Source organism: Montipora foliosa, chromosome 13, assembly GCF_036669935.1.
Source record: "Montipora foliosa isolate CH-2021 chromosome 13, ASM3666993v2, whole genome shotgun sequence".
NCBI classification, from domain to species: Eukaryota; Metazoa; Cnidaria; class Anthozoa; order Scleractinia; family Acroporidae; genus Montipora; species Montipora foliosa.
Window position 1 is genome coordinate 23478188 of NC_090881.1, and position 17500 is coordinate 23495687.

At 40.8% G+C, this 17500-nt stretch overlaps 2 protein-coding genes across 3 annotated transcripts in view; one reads left to right on the forward strand and one right to left on the reverse strand.

Moving 5' to 3' along the window:
• LOC137982491 (uncharacterized) overlaps window positions 1–6561 on the forward strand; it is a 6844-nt gene extending 283 nt beyond the window's left edge. Inside the window, exons 1-4 of one of the 2 annotated variants that reach the window (XM_068829587.1) lie at window positions 1–47; window positions 2557–2727; window positions 3373–3490; window positions 5289–6561. The exon at window positions 1–47 is cut by the window's left edge and continues 283 nt beyond it. In XM_068829587.1, coding sequence (XP_068685688.1) covers window positions 1–47; window positions 2557–2727; window positions 3373–3490; window positions 5289–5463 — 511 coding nt within the window. In that variant the 3' untranslated portion in view covers window positions 5464–6561. The remainder of the gene's footprint in view (window positions 48–2556; window positions 2728–3372; window positions 3491–5288) is intronic. The other variant, XM_068829588.1, reaches the window with a different exon arrangement.
• A 1435-nt stretch (window positions 6562–7996) lies between these two features.
• The window catches only part of LOC137982490 (uncharacterized), a 10274-nt gene continuing 770 nt past the window's right edge, over window positions 7997–17500 (reverse strand). Inside the window, exons 2-4 of the mRNA XM_068829586.1 lie at window positions 15837–15998; window positions 14156–14279; window positions 7997–11514 (exon numbers count right to left, since the gene is read on the reverse strand). Of these exons, the coding sequence (XP_068685687.1) occupies window positions 10878–11514; window positions 14156–14279; window positions 15837–15998 (923 nt within the window). The 3' untranslated portion in view covers window positions 7997–10877. The remainder of the gene's footprint in view (window positions 11515–14155; window positions 14280–15836; window positions 15999–17500) is intronic.

A 17500-nucleotide genomic window follows, 5' to 3' on the forward strand; every position in this document is an offset into this window, starting at 1 on the left:
TCTGTTTCTTGCCTTTTCTTCTGCGTTTGGAGCACCAGATTGTTCAGGTAAGGAAACCAATTTTATCGTATGTTTCTCTGTTGAATCTGATATTTCATCGTATCATGACCAGTCATTATAATTAAATATTCTTTTGTGAGTTTAAAGTCAATATGAAAATTAAGCTAAACGTAGAAATTACGAGATCGGCATCAAGATAGATTACAATGCAGTTGGGGACTCTTTCCTAAGGCGATTCTTGGACAAAATCATATGGGCTTTTATTTACAAGTATCTGGTGAAACAACTAACAATTAAATGTAAACAGATTAACACAGCATTCGTCATAGAAATTTTGTCCGTCGCCTTCGATCCTTCTGTAGACTGTTCGTTAAGTATATCGAACAGCTAGCTGATCTATAACAACATTTACTTTATTGATACAAATATTTAGAGAATATGACTGACCCGCAGGTAGCGTCAGCTAATCTAGGGATCTTTTACAATAATCTTTTACAGTAATCCGACCGTTTCTTTGTTAATCTGCTCAACATGGTTTCGGTTTTTCAGTTACCTGAATATTGACTACTTGACAAATCGAAATATTGAATAACTCAGGGTACATTTGAATATAATATCGTTCCCAGGGTGTTCTCGCGAAGCATTCGAAATTGGCGTATCCGCCGTCTTTCTGTATACGCCGCCGGAAAGACTTTGGGTACGTGGTCGATACGAATTTTAATATTGCAGTTTCATTCTTGGATTTTGCGTTTCTAGCGTTCTGATTGGCTACTCCATCTCGCTTATCAGCTCAGATTACCGTATAGGGAAGTGTATTGCTCCGGTCGTTGAAACATCTTATTTTGGAAGATTGAGACAATTTAATAAAACAATGATGCATTCTCGCGAGATAGTGTAATTGGCGCGTGTCGCGTGTCTCGGGTAAATTGTCGCTGATCCGGCATAAATTGTCGCGGGTCCAGAAGATAGGAAAAATTAATAACTGAACTTTTATTTTACAAAGGACACCACTTCAACGTTTTTAGCAGCAATAACAATAGCAAACCCCGAGCGGATGATTAATTTTAAACATTTCTTTTTGATCGTTGTATATAAAGCATTCCACGATGGTATAGGGAAGGTGGAACGGGCCCATATCTTCACGAAAAACAAAACAAATCCATAAGAGATCAGATCCACCGGGCTAAACGGCTCGGAGAGGACCTGAACAAAGAGGATCTTTGTGACGAAGACCACACATCAGCTCCTCAAGACTTATTGTAGCCTGATTCTCAGACAGTCCAGGTCGCTCGTGTCACGCACTCTCCCCCCTTTGGTCGCTCGTGTCACGCACTCTTGCCACTTTGGGAAATGGGGAAGAGTGCGTGACACGAGCGACCTGGACCGTCTGAGAATCAGGCTACTCAATACCAAGATGCGCCAGGAATTCAAGACCCCTATGATCACCACAATCCATGCTAGTACAAGTCAAACAACAAAGGGTGCCAGACCACGAGAAGGTAGATACCGACCAATTAAGAAATTCGTAGTAAAACCTTTATCGACAAGATTGCAAACGGCAAAACGAGAAAAGGAAAACCTCAAGATAAAATCGACGGACTCCTCCAGAGCCATCCAAAAATCCTACATAGTAGTGAATCTAAGAAAAAATTCTAATCATAAAGTATAAATAGGAAAAAGTCATTCCTGTGACGGTCCAGACTTCGTGAAGAATTCTGCAAAGAATTATGTAAACATATAATATGGACATTACTTAACATATGTCGACTACCAGAGAGCAGTAATCTGTTGTAGCAGCACTTTTAAACTAATAACTAGGCCTTGTCTGTTGTTGGAAATTCCTACTCTGTTATTCCGCAAATCCTGTTGTACGAATTGAAGAGGGCACCAACAAAACTAGAAAAGAAATTATAAGTAAACACAAACCAATGTGGCCCCCGTTGTTCAAACGATGGATAGCGCTATCCGCCGGATAAATCACTATACAGTGGATAAGTCATAGCGAAACTAAGTGCTCTATCCAGTGGATAGTGATTTATCCGGTACATAGCGTTATCCTCCTTTTGAACAACTGGGGCCTGGACTCTAGAAAAAAAGAAAAGAGGACTGGCACCAAGATGCAGGGCTTCTAGAACAGTTCAAATTCTAGACCCGCGACCCGGACACCCGACACGCGCCAATGAGACTACCCCCATTCTCGCTTGGTGGATCACAAGATTTGTTATAGCCAATTCATATCAAACAAGCGCTCGTGAAATAATTGGTAAATATACTTTGACATTAACGGCCATTAACGAATCTGAAAAGGGCTTGAAACTCAGCAATGGCTCTTTGCTTTGCAAGGCCTTCCCCGTTCTTGGCTCTAGGTTATTGCCTACCTTTACTTTTCCAGCTTTCCCAACACCACACTCTGAAAACGTGGAACAAACTCCATACATCTCGCCAGCATTAGTAGATTACACATTGTCACCTCGGTCTTTTTAAGAAATTGGTGACAAATAAACCAATTTCTTCTCGTTTTGCTCTTTATCAACATGCCTTTATAATTTGCCACAGACAACTCAAAATTCCTTTGTTGTCTCACTGCTGCAGGCGAGTGCGGTGAGTGGTCTGAATGGACTATCTGCTCGAAGTCATGCAACCAGGGACTTCGATTGAGAAATAGAACATGTGAAGTGTGTAACGAAACCACGGAAACACAGACTTGCAATGACAGACCATGTCTCGGTGAGTCGAGTAACAAGGTAGTGATAACAGAAATAAGAGTATTAAAAAATCTTTAAGACTAACCTGCGAAGCTGAAGCTGGCGGTTCATTTCGGAGCGCGAGAGAAGACTGAGGCGGGGGAAAGGAAATTCTTCCTTCCCTCGCCCCAGCCTTCTCGCGGCTTCGCCTCTCGAGATCTCTTGCATTACGCAACAACACAACCGCCACCACGTGGGCTACTGTCTTGTGCTATTTCTTGCGGTTTCTTCCAAAACCGGACAAAGTGATAAGGCGGACAGCGTTCTTTTCGGTGTTCACGTATCCGAAGTCAGCCAGGGGAATAACATTCCCAGAGTCTACCGATACGTCGTGTTTCAAAGCTAATCATCAGGGGAAAGTCCTGACCAACTGGTCTTCCTTCAGCTTGAAATTCCTATCATTTGTTTAAATGTGTTTCCGCCGCATCATGCATTGCTCGAGACCACATAGCCAGGATTTTACAACTTCTATATCCGTTTGTTGTTTACAAACTGTGCTCTTCACCTCCCAGCCTCCTTCATTCGTTAATTTATTCGCACAATCTTTCTTTACAGTGCGCATGCTCATAACAGTGCAGCAGTGTATTTGCTCTATCTTCTAACTATTCTACTTTCTCTTTTTCAACAGACATTACAACTCGGCTAACCGTGGTTGTGCTTGTCAGCATTGTCATCATCGCAACAATGACAGCTGTTCTCCTAGTTATCTTTTTCGTTAAAGGAACCGAATCCAGCCAAGGAAAAAGGTGGGGAACTTTAATTTTATGACACATTGACTCTCATCTAAATCCCATTTGGCCCAATAACAAACAGACGTACGAACTCTTGGTGTTCCTCGCGGCGTAAAGACAAGAACATTCCAGCGCAACACGCAAGCCAATCAATGGTTACCGCAATCTCGTTCACAGAGCAATCGTTCCCTTGACCAGTGGTCGGGAAAGAGACTCTGGTCAAATCCAAAAAGAAGGGGTAGTTTCTGCGTCGGCGGGGAAGTAGTATACAAAAATTTGGTTTTATCAACGGAGTTGATAGTGTAAATTGGCCACCGTACAGAGATTCTAAAAGCTGACGTTTCGAGCGTTAGCCCTTCGTCAGAGCGTAGTTAAAAGGCCATGTTTCATTGGCTGTTGAAAAACAAATTCATTTCCGTTTTGGAATGAAAGCAGTGAAATACGCACGGCAACATTTGGTAAACTAACGATTTTCCCAAACCAGTAAATAACACAGATTGGTTGCGGTCGCATTAAGGAGTTAACACTAATGTTAAAATCAAGTTCTATTAATCAGTGTTCCCCTAGGATTTAAAATACCAGAGAGTTGACACTTGAGTAATGACACACTATGTTTCTCTCAAGTTTGACCGCGACCATTGTATTCTTCGAATTGTACACTATATTCTTTAAAGCCTCGTACTGAGCTTCCTTAAGTGAGAGTTCAGATTTCCCAAACCTCTGGAGAGCTTAGCCCAATGCGTTACGGAAGTGCTCCACTTTAGAGGAAGAAGCTATTTCTTAATGTTTGACTCTCCACGTGAAGACCCTTCACGCACGCGCAATTATTCAACCAGAACTAGAGTTTCTGGTTCCGGATTTGGATTATTCCAGAGCCTCTCCCGCCCGTTCCACATGACAAGGCTAACGGAGGCTTTGGGAACGATATTGTGGATACCGATGGGAGCATATTTTACACTTAATTCCTGAAAAACGCAGAGAAATAGTTTTCCCTGCTCCTTGCGTATTCGCCATGTCCAGAGAACAAGTAGAATGAGATGTATGCTCTGTACAGAAAGATGAATGTCCGTACGCGTCTTCTTGCCCTTCTCCAAAAGTCCCACAGCACTTGTTTCGAGAAATATCGGTAAACGGTGTCCCTCGACTTTACTCCTTAAGTGGACATAAACAGTTAAGATGATCACGACCTCAAAGCAATCCTAAACCCTAGCGTCTTTGTGTTTGTCACGGTTGTAAATTGGTAGGGGGTGTTAATTGACTTAAAGGGACACCTTTTTAGGATGGTTTGATGTTTATCAAAAACAAAGCTTGTATCTGATTTGTACTGGGCATTTGTTGAACCAAGGCAGCGTTTACACGAAAGCGGTTCCATTTGTAACCACAACGTTTCCGATGCGGTTACGCCTTCTGTTTTTACGACACCGATCGCAACCCTTGGCGAAAACGGGTCGATTTGAAAACGCTGCCAAAAGTGGAGCGTTTTCAAAACCATGCAGTTTCATCTGTCGCGTAAACAGCGAAACTGCATCGATTTTAACACGGTTGCTATTTTGGTGCGAAATTTGCATTGTTCGATTCAAAATGGTGAATTTAGCACGTACGTAGTGCAGCGCTCGCTTATACCATCACGACTTTGATTTTTTGGAGAAAACGATTACGTGTAAACATTTCGAAACCGCATCAATTTTGACGCGGTTTCGAAATCATGAAACCGTTTCGATGTGAAACCGCGTTCGTGTAAATGCTGCCCAAGTATCCGTGCCGTTTGACTCTTTATCTTACCCTTAATTCTCCTTTTTTGTCCTCCTTATAGCGGTTCTGTCGACTCAAACAAACAACTTAGAGCACAAGCCCCGAATAACACCAATTTGTTGGATGTGGTCAAAGCGAATAAACGGGTGCTTCATCTACAGCGCTTGGCAGATAGCAAAAGCTCGTTGCAAACCAGTAGTACGACTTTAAAAGACTGCGTAGAATCTAGACTCTGAGTAGCACAGTTTGAGAATGAAGAGTCCAGAGATCTGCAAGCCGGAAACGCGGATTCTTTCCTCCGGAGCTACTGTTATTGCTTCTTATATTTCTCTTTCATGGCTTTGGGCTTCCCACGCCCAAGTGCTTCTCCAAGAAGTACCATGTCAGACATTTCAACATTTTATTTATTTTTATCTCGCGCGCAATTTCCTCGTTTATTTTAAGCCCAATTAACGTTTCTACATCAGCAAACTTTAAACTGGAGGCCTAATGGACCTTTTTAACAAGTGTAATATACCCGGTTTTCGCTCTTCACATAAGTCGCTGGCGTTTGAAATGTTATGAATTTCCTTCATGGTTCACGATCTTTGTAAATTTCTGGATAGAATAAGCCAGTGCGGAGTTTCCAAAAACCCGTGCGCATGCCAAAACAGGGAGCTTAAGCAACGACAACGGCGACCTCAACGAGAACGTCATCTCAAAATATAAATTTGTGTTATTTTAATCGCTTCGTGACTATTTCAACGTTTTTAATATGACAAGGGTTTGGTAATTCCTCAAAGATGACACCAGTCGGAACGGCACTCCATTTTAGGAGAGAAAATGAAAATTTATCGTTAAGTGCTGACGTTCTTCATAAAACCAAAAATTTGGCCATTTCACGTTGTTGTTTTGCTGACGACGGCAACGAAATGGACAAAAGTGAAAAACGCACGTGCAGGGCGTGCAAAGCTATTGTTTTTACCCACTAAATATGCAAATTTCTGACGTTCTCGTTGCCGTCGCCGTTGTCGTTGCTTAAGCTCCCTAATAAAAACAAGCGTACAGTAGACATACAAACAAAAGATTTGGAACGCACATTCGTGCAAGGAGAGGATTATATTCTTGTTTGTATCTCGACAGAGCATGCGTTAATTGAAAACTCCGAACCACTTCACTTAAAGGCCAGAGTGTAAGGTCATTAGCGGGATACTAAATGTAATTAGGCTGCCAAAAAGTGTCTCTACGACTTTGAAAATGAGTTTTCTGTTCTCTGTACGTGCAGTTGTCATTTTAAGGGCAAAGTCTTTTTAACTGCGCATGCTCAATAAAAAAATCTGGCATTCTTACACCAATCCGAAGATCATTCTCGTCACCGGAGAATGACCCGAGGCTGCGAGCTCGAGTTGGGAGCTGAATTTTTCTGGCTTCTGTGCGCAATTGCCAAAAGTGCGTTCATAACTGCGAGGATCATAGCTTCACTTGATTACATATCGGCAGTCCAAGATATGATTCATTTCATATATAATTTCTTTCGTAGAGAAAATAGTGCTTACAATCAGAAGTGTTCAAATTCTTCTTCTTCTTCTTACCGTGCAGCCCACCTGCTTTTCAAGAGAAGATTCTCGTGAGCGTGCAGTATGAGAAATAAGAAGTGCGGGTGAAAACATCAAACAATGTCAATGCAAGTGATAGTTAATAATTATAGAACATTTGATCAGCGTTTACCACGAAGGTAGACCTACAACCGGCGGCTCTTGATGGTTTCTGAACTTGGAGCCGGCACAACAGAATTTGGTAGTTCATTCCAATAGCGAATCGTCTTCGGGAAAAAAACATTTGATGGTATGTAGTACGAGAAAAGGGGATTTTTAGCTACTACAATTAAGGTGTCTGGAAGATCGTTGTGAGCAAAGGTTCTTGTGTTCCCAGGCCCACCACACCCTTTTGAATCTTGTTAACCACACACAGCCGAAGCGCCATTCTTCTCTCCTGAAGTGACATCCATCCAAGTTGCTGTAGCATATCACTGACATTAGATATATTATGATATCTATTCAGGGCGAAGCGAGCAGCCCTACGCTGAACCATTTGATGTTCGTCTTTATGTAGGGGTCATAGAATGGTGACATAATCCAATATGGGACGGACGAGTGTATGAAATGCCAAGATCTTACGAACAGGCGAGCTAATTTTTAAATTTCTTCTAAGGAAACCTAGGATTTTATTGGCCTTATCAGCGGTATGATTAACGTCTTCGTTCCAATTAAGATCTTCAGTTAAGGTGACACCAAGATAACTAGCTGACTCAGCTGAGGCTAGAGTTTTCCCATGTAAAATGGAATCAAGGTGCAACAAATTGCGCTTACGCCCTAATAAAAACAAAACTCTTTCCGTGTCAGAACATTCGTATGACGTCACGACGGAGTGAAACAAAGAAACAGCGGCCATTTTGGAGGATTGAAATATTCTTTTGGGAAATGAACTCCATCTTTATGCAAATTCTTCCTTTTGCTTTTAGTATACAAATACGGATGCTGGTCACGTGAGCGAAAACACTCAAAAAGAAATCACTAATACGTCACAATTAGTAAAGATGCCCGCGGTGTCCGGGAAATTTGAAAGTGAAAATAAGAGATTTGATTCTAAAATTTGATTTCAAACATCAATTTCTCTAGTCTAAGGCTATTCTTTAGTAGGAGTTGGATGAATGTTAGGCATTATACTGTTGTTCCCTTTAGACGTGCGTTAAACATAGATTTGCACCCGAAATATTGCCGACAATGGAGAAAAATTAATGATACTTTATACAGCGAAACTTATTAGTCTGCTCCAGATTCTACATTAATATCGAAAAAATATCTACAAGCAACTTTACAAAATAAATGTTACAAAAACATTTGTAATGACATTCACTTGTTGCGAATATAAATGTTAGGCCTCGTCCACACGTATCTCGATATTTCTTTAATTCGCAACTTTTTCTCTGCGGATTAAGAAATTTTCACGTCCGCACGTAGCCATCCGGAGCCTTTCTCTAGGGCCCGGTTGTTCAAAAGCCGATTAACGCTAATCCCAGATTAAAAATTAACCAAGGAGTTTATTTCTCGACTCCCAAATGCTGTTCAACGCTGATATTCGGCGAAACTAGAAGAAGTCAATCTTGAAAAACAAAAATATGCAGAAGAAACTTTCACCAAGAAGTTGAAAACATGAAACAAAAGCATTTACGCTAATCCTGTATTAAGTTAATCGGCTTTCGAACAACCGGGCCCAGGACTCCTCTGTGACTATTGTCAATAGAGCATGCGCCAACAGGCGTGCGAGTTGGCGACAAGAGAAGCTATAGAGTGTTTTCGCTCATGTGAGCAGGAGCCATATTTGCAGTCTAAAACAAAAGGAAGAATTTTCATAAGAACAAAGTTCAATTCCCAAAAGAATATATCACTCATCCAACATGGCCGCTGCTTCTTTGTATGGCCACCGTGACGTCATGTGAAAACACTCTATAGAGGTTTTGCACGGCAGCCATGTTGCATGGCAGGAACAATAGATTATTTGTATTTATGGGAACAAATGTTCTTTCTAATTCAAAACATTTTCATTGTTCCTGTCATGCAACATGGCTGCCGTGCAAAGCCTCTTACTGCGGCATATCGAATATTATTGATTCAGCAAAGACTGGATCTGAGTTTGTAACGTCATCGGATTTGAACAAATCCGGACTGGTCCGTCCACTCGATTTCGAATTCTTTGCGTATTTAAGTCTTTCCACTCTGGAGAGCGGATTCAAAAAGTTGGGGATTCGCATGCAGGATTCGCTGGATACGTGTGGAAGGAAGGTAAATCCGCAAGGAAAAAGTTGCGGATTCAAAAATATCCAGTGTACATGTGAACGCCTGAACGCAGCCTTAATCGCAAGTTATACTTCGAACTTTGGATGAAAATTTACAGCATGATTTCCACAAGCTACACAAACAGAAGCACAAAAGATACAAATACTTATTAATTTGACGTAATTTAAGAGTGTTTTGTGTTAACAAAGGATAGCAATTATCAAAACTGTAATCAGTTCTCTTATGTTGCTTGTTCTGATGCTTACGTCACAAGAGGAAACAAGAGTTCACGCGCTCTTTTCATTTACGTTTCATTAGACAACCCAAACTTAAGCTCCATCTACACGAGCAAGTTTTCCTTGACAAGGAAAAATTGCTCGTCTAAATAGGGTAAAATTAACAATTTTCCCTTGACAAGGAAACTTGCCAGGGATTGTTCTTGTAAACGAACGACAAAGAAAATGTGACAAGAAATGTTAATGATATTAGTTCCCAGTGTCACTCACGCTCATCTCGTTGCTGACGATGCGACTAACACGAAAGCAGGTTGATCTGGAACGAGCTTTGACAAGCTATAGACTGGAACATTTTTACACCACGCAACCACTGAAGAACAAGTATTGCGGGCACAGGCTAAACTTGTCAAAGAAAACTTGTTGATCATTTACACGAGTAAAGATAATTGTTAACGAAACTTGCCAAGAATTTTTTTTTCTAATGTAAACAGGGCTTTAAACGAAAAGGAAAGCACGAAACTCTTTAAGTCGAAAAATAACGAGGCACCCAGGAAAGTGAACTAATAATTGTAGGAACGCATGCCAAGGGCACAGAATTATTAGGCTTACGTCCAGTGGCCCGTTCTGGAAAGTCCTGACAACTTTTCGGACCCGAAAAGCTATTTGTGAAACTGCCAACCGCTCGTTTTGGAAATCCGATCTTTTAACACTTTTGTTAGGTAACAAAAAGAAAAAATGACTGTGAAGTTTGACGACTTAAATCCTCTCCGTTCGTGAGATACAAAGGGAATTGTGGCACCCGAAAATGGCCCGTAAAGTTTCGGGATCTTTGAGAATCGACCCTCAGGAATCGATTTAACACTCCGGCAAGCTTTCTAGGGTGCTTCATTTTTGACGAAAGATGATTCGTGCATTTGTTTTCGATCGAGTTCTGTTTTCGACGCTGCCACCCCAACTCATTTGACCATGAAGTTTTAATCCTTTACTTCTGTTGTTTTGGTTGGTTAATAATTGATTTTTGGCAAATTTCTCTCAACTTGGTCGGTCAAATTAAAATAGGCCACCTCGGAAATACCATAATACTCTATATTTGTCCCCCCAAATTTTGCATAAGCATTGTTTCCAGTTCTCTTGGGACTTACAATGGTCCCAAGAGAAAACAAAAACAATGCTTATGCAAAATTTGGGGGGACAAGCAAAGAGCATTATGGTATTTTCCGAAGTGGGCTATTCAACTGTCACTATCATACACTTGTGTCTATTGTCATCGCAGTCCTCATTAATCGGACTTTTAACGATTTAAATGACACGATTTAATCCTGAAATGATAAAACTCCGGCTAATCCTTTGCTTTAAGAAAATTATTACTTTTATTTAACTTTTAAAAATTAAATCCTAGAGGTCTGTTCAACTATACTTCCGGGCAACAAATTTAACACAGACCCGGAAGTGCCGTCGAAATGTTGTTCTTCAATCTCAGCGATTCAAGTCTTTTAGCTCCTTGAAAACCACGGCCCCTCCTAATTCATCTACCATAACCAACATACCAACTAGTACATCTCCGCGTCGCCTATCTTCGGCTTGTCGTCCTTTTCCGGTTTAACAACGACTGCATAAATCTTCTTCCTTCGTTTTTTCTTCGTTAACGTGACTCCGACCATCGATATCAATAATTAACGTCCCTGCATCGGCTATGTCCGGCTTGTCGTCCTTTTTTGGTTTGACAACGACTTCATAAATTGGTGGTTTGTCGTCTTTCTTCGCTTTTTCTTCGTTACCGTGACTCCCATCAGCGATGTCAATAATTTGCGTCTCTGGATAGGCTATGTTCGGCTTGTCGTCCTTTTTCGGTTTGACAACAACTGCATACAGTGGAGGTTTGTTTTCTTCCTTCGCTTTCTCTTCGCTACGTTGAGTCGCATCGTCGCGGTCGATAACTTGTGTCTCTGTAACAGAAACCACTTTAAGGGCCATCGGTTTTACTTCGTCTTTCGTCGGCGCTCGGCCGGGCTGATACTCTTCATCGGTGCCGAATGCCAACGACATCGATTGAATACTCTCGTTCAAACTTTCTTGGTCGAAAGCAAAGTTATCGAGATCCATCTCTTCAGGTTCCTTCAACGGGTCAGGAAAGCTTGACAGAGCTGGAAAACGTCGACCCATTGAATTTGCTGCTGCGTGCAAAGGATTGAAAACAGCGTTGTCGTACTTTTTCTCTATAGCTTCTGTTATATTTCTACAAAACAACAAAAATAGTTTACTTGCACCACACGAAAATAGAGAACCATGAACTAAGTAATAGGACTTAAGTAGGGTACAAGGCCCCCTAGAAAATAACGGAAAGGCTAATCTAAATTCTTAATTTCTAAATTCCAATTCGATCGAATGCAGGCCGGGATCTCCCTTAAAACCACTTTCGCGTGAGTGGAGCTTCCTGGGTAAATATCATTTATTATTATTATTATTATTATTATTATTATTATTATTATTATTATTATTATTATTATTATTACTACTGATGAAATGGTATATGAAGTGAATCATATTAATCTAGCTAGTCAAGCTAAAACAAGAGCAGAATAAGAAGCTGGGCTCAAAACGCACTGATATGAGAGAGAAAAGCTGCGATAATTGCACCGAATTTATTTACTTATCAGATTCTTTTTAAAATTATTTTTATTTAATTATTTTATCTACGCCACATCACCGGATTACGATCAAAACGATACATGCTTACATCGCTTTGCTTACAGTACAGTATTACTAAAGCCCCGTGCAAACGGACGCACCATTGTTGGCCAACATTGTTCCAACATTGTTGGGTGTTACCTGTTGGGTCCGTTTGCAAAACCTGTTGCGTCTTATTTGCGTGTTGTTGGGAGTTGAACATTGCACGAAGTTTGAAACTGATCAAACTTTTGAGCCAACAACTTCCAACATTTCTTTTGTTCCGTGATCGCCGAAGCGTAGTGCAATAAGTTTGGATCGGTTTCCACAGCTCTTGGAGCCACGCACGCGCATTTCATATGGTCTCCTTGGAGATAGCAACGCATAAACATGTTGAAAACAAGATGGCAGCCGAATTTTGTAAGTTTACGAAGTCTTATGAGTCGTATCCTTCCCATAATACACTGCACGTGCACGGCCTTATATTGTTGGAAGTTGTTGGGTCCGTTTGCACGCCACTGCGAACACCATCCAACATCTGGAGAACCAACAACTCCAGCAATGTTGGGACAATGTTGCCAACACCATCCAACATCTGCAGGACCAACAACTCCAGCAATGTTGGGACAATGTTGCCAACACCATCTAACATCTGCAGAACCAACAACTCCAGCAATGTTGGGACAATGCTGCCAACACCATCCAACATCTGCAGAACCAACAACTCCAGCAATGTTGGGACAATGCTGCCAACACCATCCAACATCTGTAGAACCAACAACTCCAGCAATGTTGGGAGATGTTTCGTCCGTTTGCACAGGGCTTAACGTTACTTTTTATAGGAAATCAAGAAACAATGACCGCTACGGCAATGAAAACGCCAAAAAATAAAAGTATCATTGGTTGACAGAGTAAAAATAATCGTGCTGCACGTGCGGCACATCGCATTTTAGCACATATTTTTGCGGTAACCTGCGTAACAACTACGTGAAATCACCAAATTCGGAGGTTAACTATCAATAGAGTTATTTCAATAGAGTTATGACTTGGAGTTAGGGTTAACGACTGCCAAAATCCTGCCAAAATCCTGAACTCTACGACATAACTCTATGAAAATAACTCCAAGAATAGCTGTCCCCCAAAATTCGAGGTTTTGACGACAACTTGAGCATACAGATATGAACCTTTTACTCTCTATTCTTACTTTAAAACCGTTCTTACCGACTTATTTTAGGATACTTCGCAGATAGTTTGCGACGCGAACGGGATGGAATAATCGCAAAAGCCGAACTCACGATAGTGCAAAGCATAGTGATATTTTCAGGTGACGTTTTAAACAACGTCGCCGTCGTAAATCTTTTAAGTCCCTACTTAAAATACTCAATACTACAACCAACATGATAAAATTACTACCACTACCGTCCCGCATTACCTTATCGCACCGACATTTGAGTGCTCGCATGTAGATCTCTTATAAGTATATAAAATTAACTTTTCCCTGATGGTTGCTTGAAGCTAAAGATCTAAAACAGATGCTAGCTTAATATAAAGGCCCGGAAAAGCGGCTTCAACATTTGCTTCATGATCAACACCCGTTTGATTTTGTTGAACGATGTTGACTGCTGGGATGGGCGAACGGTTTCATCACATCATCAACATTTGATTCAACAAAGCTTCAAAAAAGGCCTGGTATTCAGTCCAGGCTGTAGCCCCAGTTGTTACTATGGACACGGACATGGATACGTCATAAAGAGACCGATTAGTGCGCACGCGCATACCCAATAATGTTAAAGGAGGGGGTAACTGCTTCGACTTCATTCAACATTCGCGATAACAAAAGAAATTTTGAATGGTTTTTGAGGCAAAGTTTAAACGGTTTTAAACTCATTCAACATCGATTCAACAGCTCTTCAACACGTATTCAACAAGGTTGAAAGGAGGGGAGAAGGGGGGGGGGGGGGTGAGACGGTTTCAGCAATGCTGTTCAACAAAATCGCACGGACCTTCAAGCAGATATGCATTGCTAACTAGAAGCTAAATTTCCCTCGATTGAAGGTTTCTATTTGCTAAAATAAAGATTTATTTAATTTGAAGTCACCCAGGATTTTAATTGAATGAAATTATTTTCCATTTTTCCAAGGTTGTAAATTACTGAAACTGCTTTTGTTTCGTTTCTCGCTAGTGAATCAGTAAAATTGATTTGCACTCACTTGGCTTCTTCTAGCTTATTATTCTTCTTCACTTTTTCGTTTCTACGGCAAAGCAAGATGATGAGGGTAATTGCCACAATAATTGCAGCTCCAATAACTGCCAAGGCAATAATCATGAATTGTGCTGAGAAAAAAAAGTGAAAAACAGTATTAGTTCGCAGTATTGAAATTCATCAATTTTATGGGGTTTTCAGATATATTAATTAACCCAATTAAGCAAAAGTGTCTTTCAGATGGACGAGGACACCCCAGAAAATTATCTGCAGTCAAACATTTGAAGTGGGATCCTCCTGCCCAAAGGCTATATCACTTGGCACTTATCTCCGTAAGTCAGTGTAATGGCGGATAGGAGAGAAAAAGAAAATGTAGTTGCGTTGATCCATGCCATCCGACTGTAAAAAACGAACTTGCTCCCACAGGGTCGTTTCGCGCTCGTATATTCCTGGAGCCCTGCAGTCAAAAACCCCATTTGGACTTAACCTACTTTCTAGGGCTTTTCCCTCACTTGGGACGGGCTGCCCTCGGAACGAACTTGGCTTAGACCCTGCACGAAGCCCATTCGGCGCCCACTGAAACCAAATGAGCTCGAGGGGTTGGGAGGCTAGTATTGCACCATCTGGCGTAAGACTTCTGGCTGAAGCGTGCCTCAGATAGAGACAACTGAATAGAGGGTAATGTGAAGTGCTAGATTTCTATCCCATATGAACCATGTGAGCGTTAGCCCTACTGATGGAAATGGGCCCACACAAGGGCAGAGAAATACTCTGACCAGGGTGGGAATTGAACCCACGACCTTCGGGTTAGATCTCCGCCGCTCTACCGACTGAGCTACAAGGTCAGACGGGAGCAGGCCGTGGGAAGTGAAGATGTTAAAGTCACGGCAATGAACATGTACAAGTACAAGGAAAGGTTACGTTTATACAAACGTTGACCGTGTAGCACTTATATTTTAAACAGAGTTAACTGAATAGAGGGTAATGTGAAGTGCTAGATTTCTATCCCATATGAACCATGTGAGCGTTAGCCCTACTGATGGCCCGTTAGCCCTACCCATTTCCATCAGTAGGGCTAGCGCTCACATGGTTCATATGGGATAGAAATCTAGCACTTCACATTACCCTCTATTCAGTTAACTCTGTTTAAAATATAAGTGCTACACGGCCAACGTTTGTATAAACGTAACCTTTCCTCAGATAGAGACAGACTACTGTGGACAACATTCTGTAGAGAGACAGACTCTCCATTCTTATTATACGCCTGTAAATTAATGTTGCTTATGTCGGACATAGCATAGAGATTAAAGCAACAACAGTCTACAAGAGGGGGCTAAGGGTGGGGTACAAGTACAGGAGATCAGGTTGATATCTTCAGTGACATTGATACGCAAGGGAACCATAAACTCAGTCACCTTCTGCCAGTGCGTTCTCAGCAGAATTATAATCTGAGATCGACTCGCGCGTTTGCTTGCCTGTCTGCAAGACAAACAGGTTCAGAGACAGCTTTATCATTAGCCATTGTATGTAATATATTTCAAATTCTCGACATACATTTTTATTGTAAATATTTTTTTTTTCACGTAATTCAGCCAATTGGCTGCAAGGTGTATTTATTTATAAACGGTCTTACTACTACTACTACTACTATTTCACCCGGGATCACAGGATTCCGTTATCACACTCACAAAAGCACCCAGAATTCCACGATGCCTGACCGCATTCTCTTCTATCAGTTAAGTCTTCTCCACAATCGGCTGAAGAGCGAACGCATTGCCTCGTTCTTATTTGTTCGCCATCACATTTCTTCGAGCATTCACTCCATGGGCTCCAAGAGCTGTATTGACCAGCTGGCAGAAAAAAATTACCAAGTTTAAAACAATTTTTACAGCGTCATTAAAGAGTTAGCGGCAGACAGCTCACACTAAAATTGGAATCCATTGAACAAATAACAGTAAAAAAATCGCTTCATTGAACATTAACTGTAATTCCTGGATAACAGTTAACAGTTCCTTGCTTTTTAATACTCATGCGCCAATCTATTCAAAACTTCAACCCCCCCCCCCCTAGCTCCCCTATCCCTCCCCCCCTCCAAGACGGCCTCTCTCAAAATTCCCTTCACCCGTGCCAAATAAAATAAAAGTTGGCTAGGTCATGCTGATGAGGCCTGAACAAGGGTCCGTAACAGCTGCCCATGGCTGCCAATTAACCGGGTGAAATGGTTGTGCGTATGCGTGATGTGATGTGTTGTGTTGTGTGTTATGGTGTGTTCTCCTTGGTTCGCCTTGCTTTTTATGCCTTTTGCCAAATAATGTGTTTAAATGCCTAACTTAAATTCTAGAAAATGTATAATAAATCTCTCCCTGTTCTAGTATCAATGCTCGGCAAAGCAAATTGTATCAATTACAAGTTGAAAACTCACCTTTTTGAAAAGGCATTTTTAGCTTACACTATTTCTTAATCTTAGCCTTAAGTTTTTTTATTCTATATATCATCATATTATTATTATTATTATTATTATTTATTATTATTATTATTAGTTATTATTATTATTATTATTATTATTATTATTATTATTATTATTATTATTATTAGGATGGCGCATTTGACTTTGAATATATTTATATAAATATTTGCGCCTTATAAGCTCATAAATTAAATTAAATGAAGTTCATAGCTGTAAAAACTAAAGTCGTCAAAATTCAACACTTGTCATAGATATCCCCTAAAATACTGCTAAGCTTCTTTCTTTTGCCTTTTCATTAATTTCTACTCAAAACGATATATTCTCCCCTTAATTATCGTATACTCTCTGGCCACTTCGATCTTCAAATTTTCCCCCGGGCACTGAATCGAAGTGAAGAAGACAAATACTTTGGATATGCCTGGGTAGATGTTGAAATTTTAAATCAATCCGGCGATTAACAGCGAAAAAGAAAATTCGCCCATGAGGCTTACTTGAAACAGCATACCCCACTTATGCCTTCTCATCGCGAAAAGACTGAGTGGCCGGCTGGCTGGGGTTGAACAGCGTAAGAATTATTTTAAACAATAGTCACTGACTAACCGGCGTAAGAAACACGCTACCACGTAATAAACATTTTCAAAGAAAATTGTCTTCAAAATATTTACTCTTGTACGCATTCTCAATCGCACGAGCGTCCTCAGTTGAACAGCGAAGAAAATATCGTTTCCGCGCGCAGTTCTGCAGTTGATTTGAATATATAGTGATTCAATTGAAAAACATATGAAACCATCTTTACGCGCTTTAGCAAAGAACAAACTAGAATATCTATTTCTAATTGCAAGTAAACTTGTATGCTTTTTGTTTTCAGCTGCCAAACTACTTAAA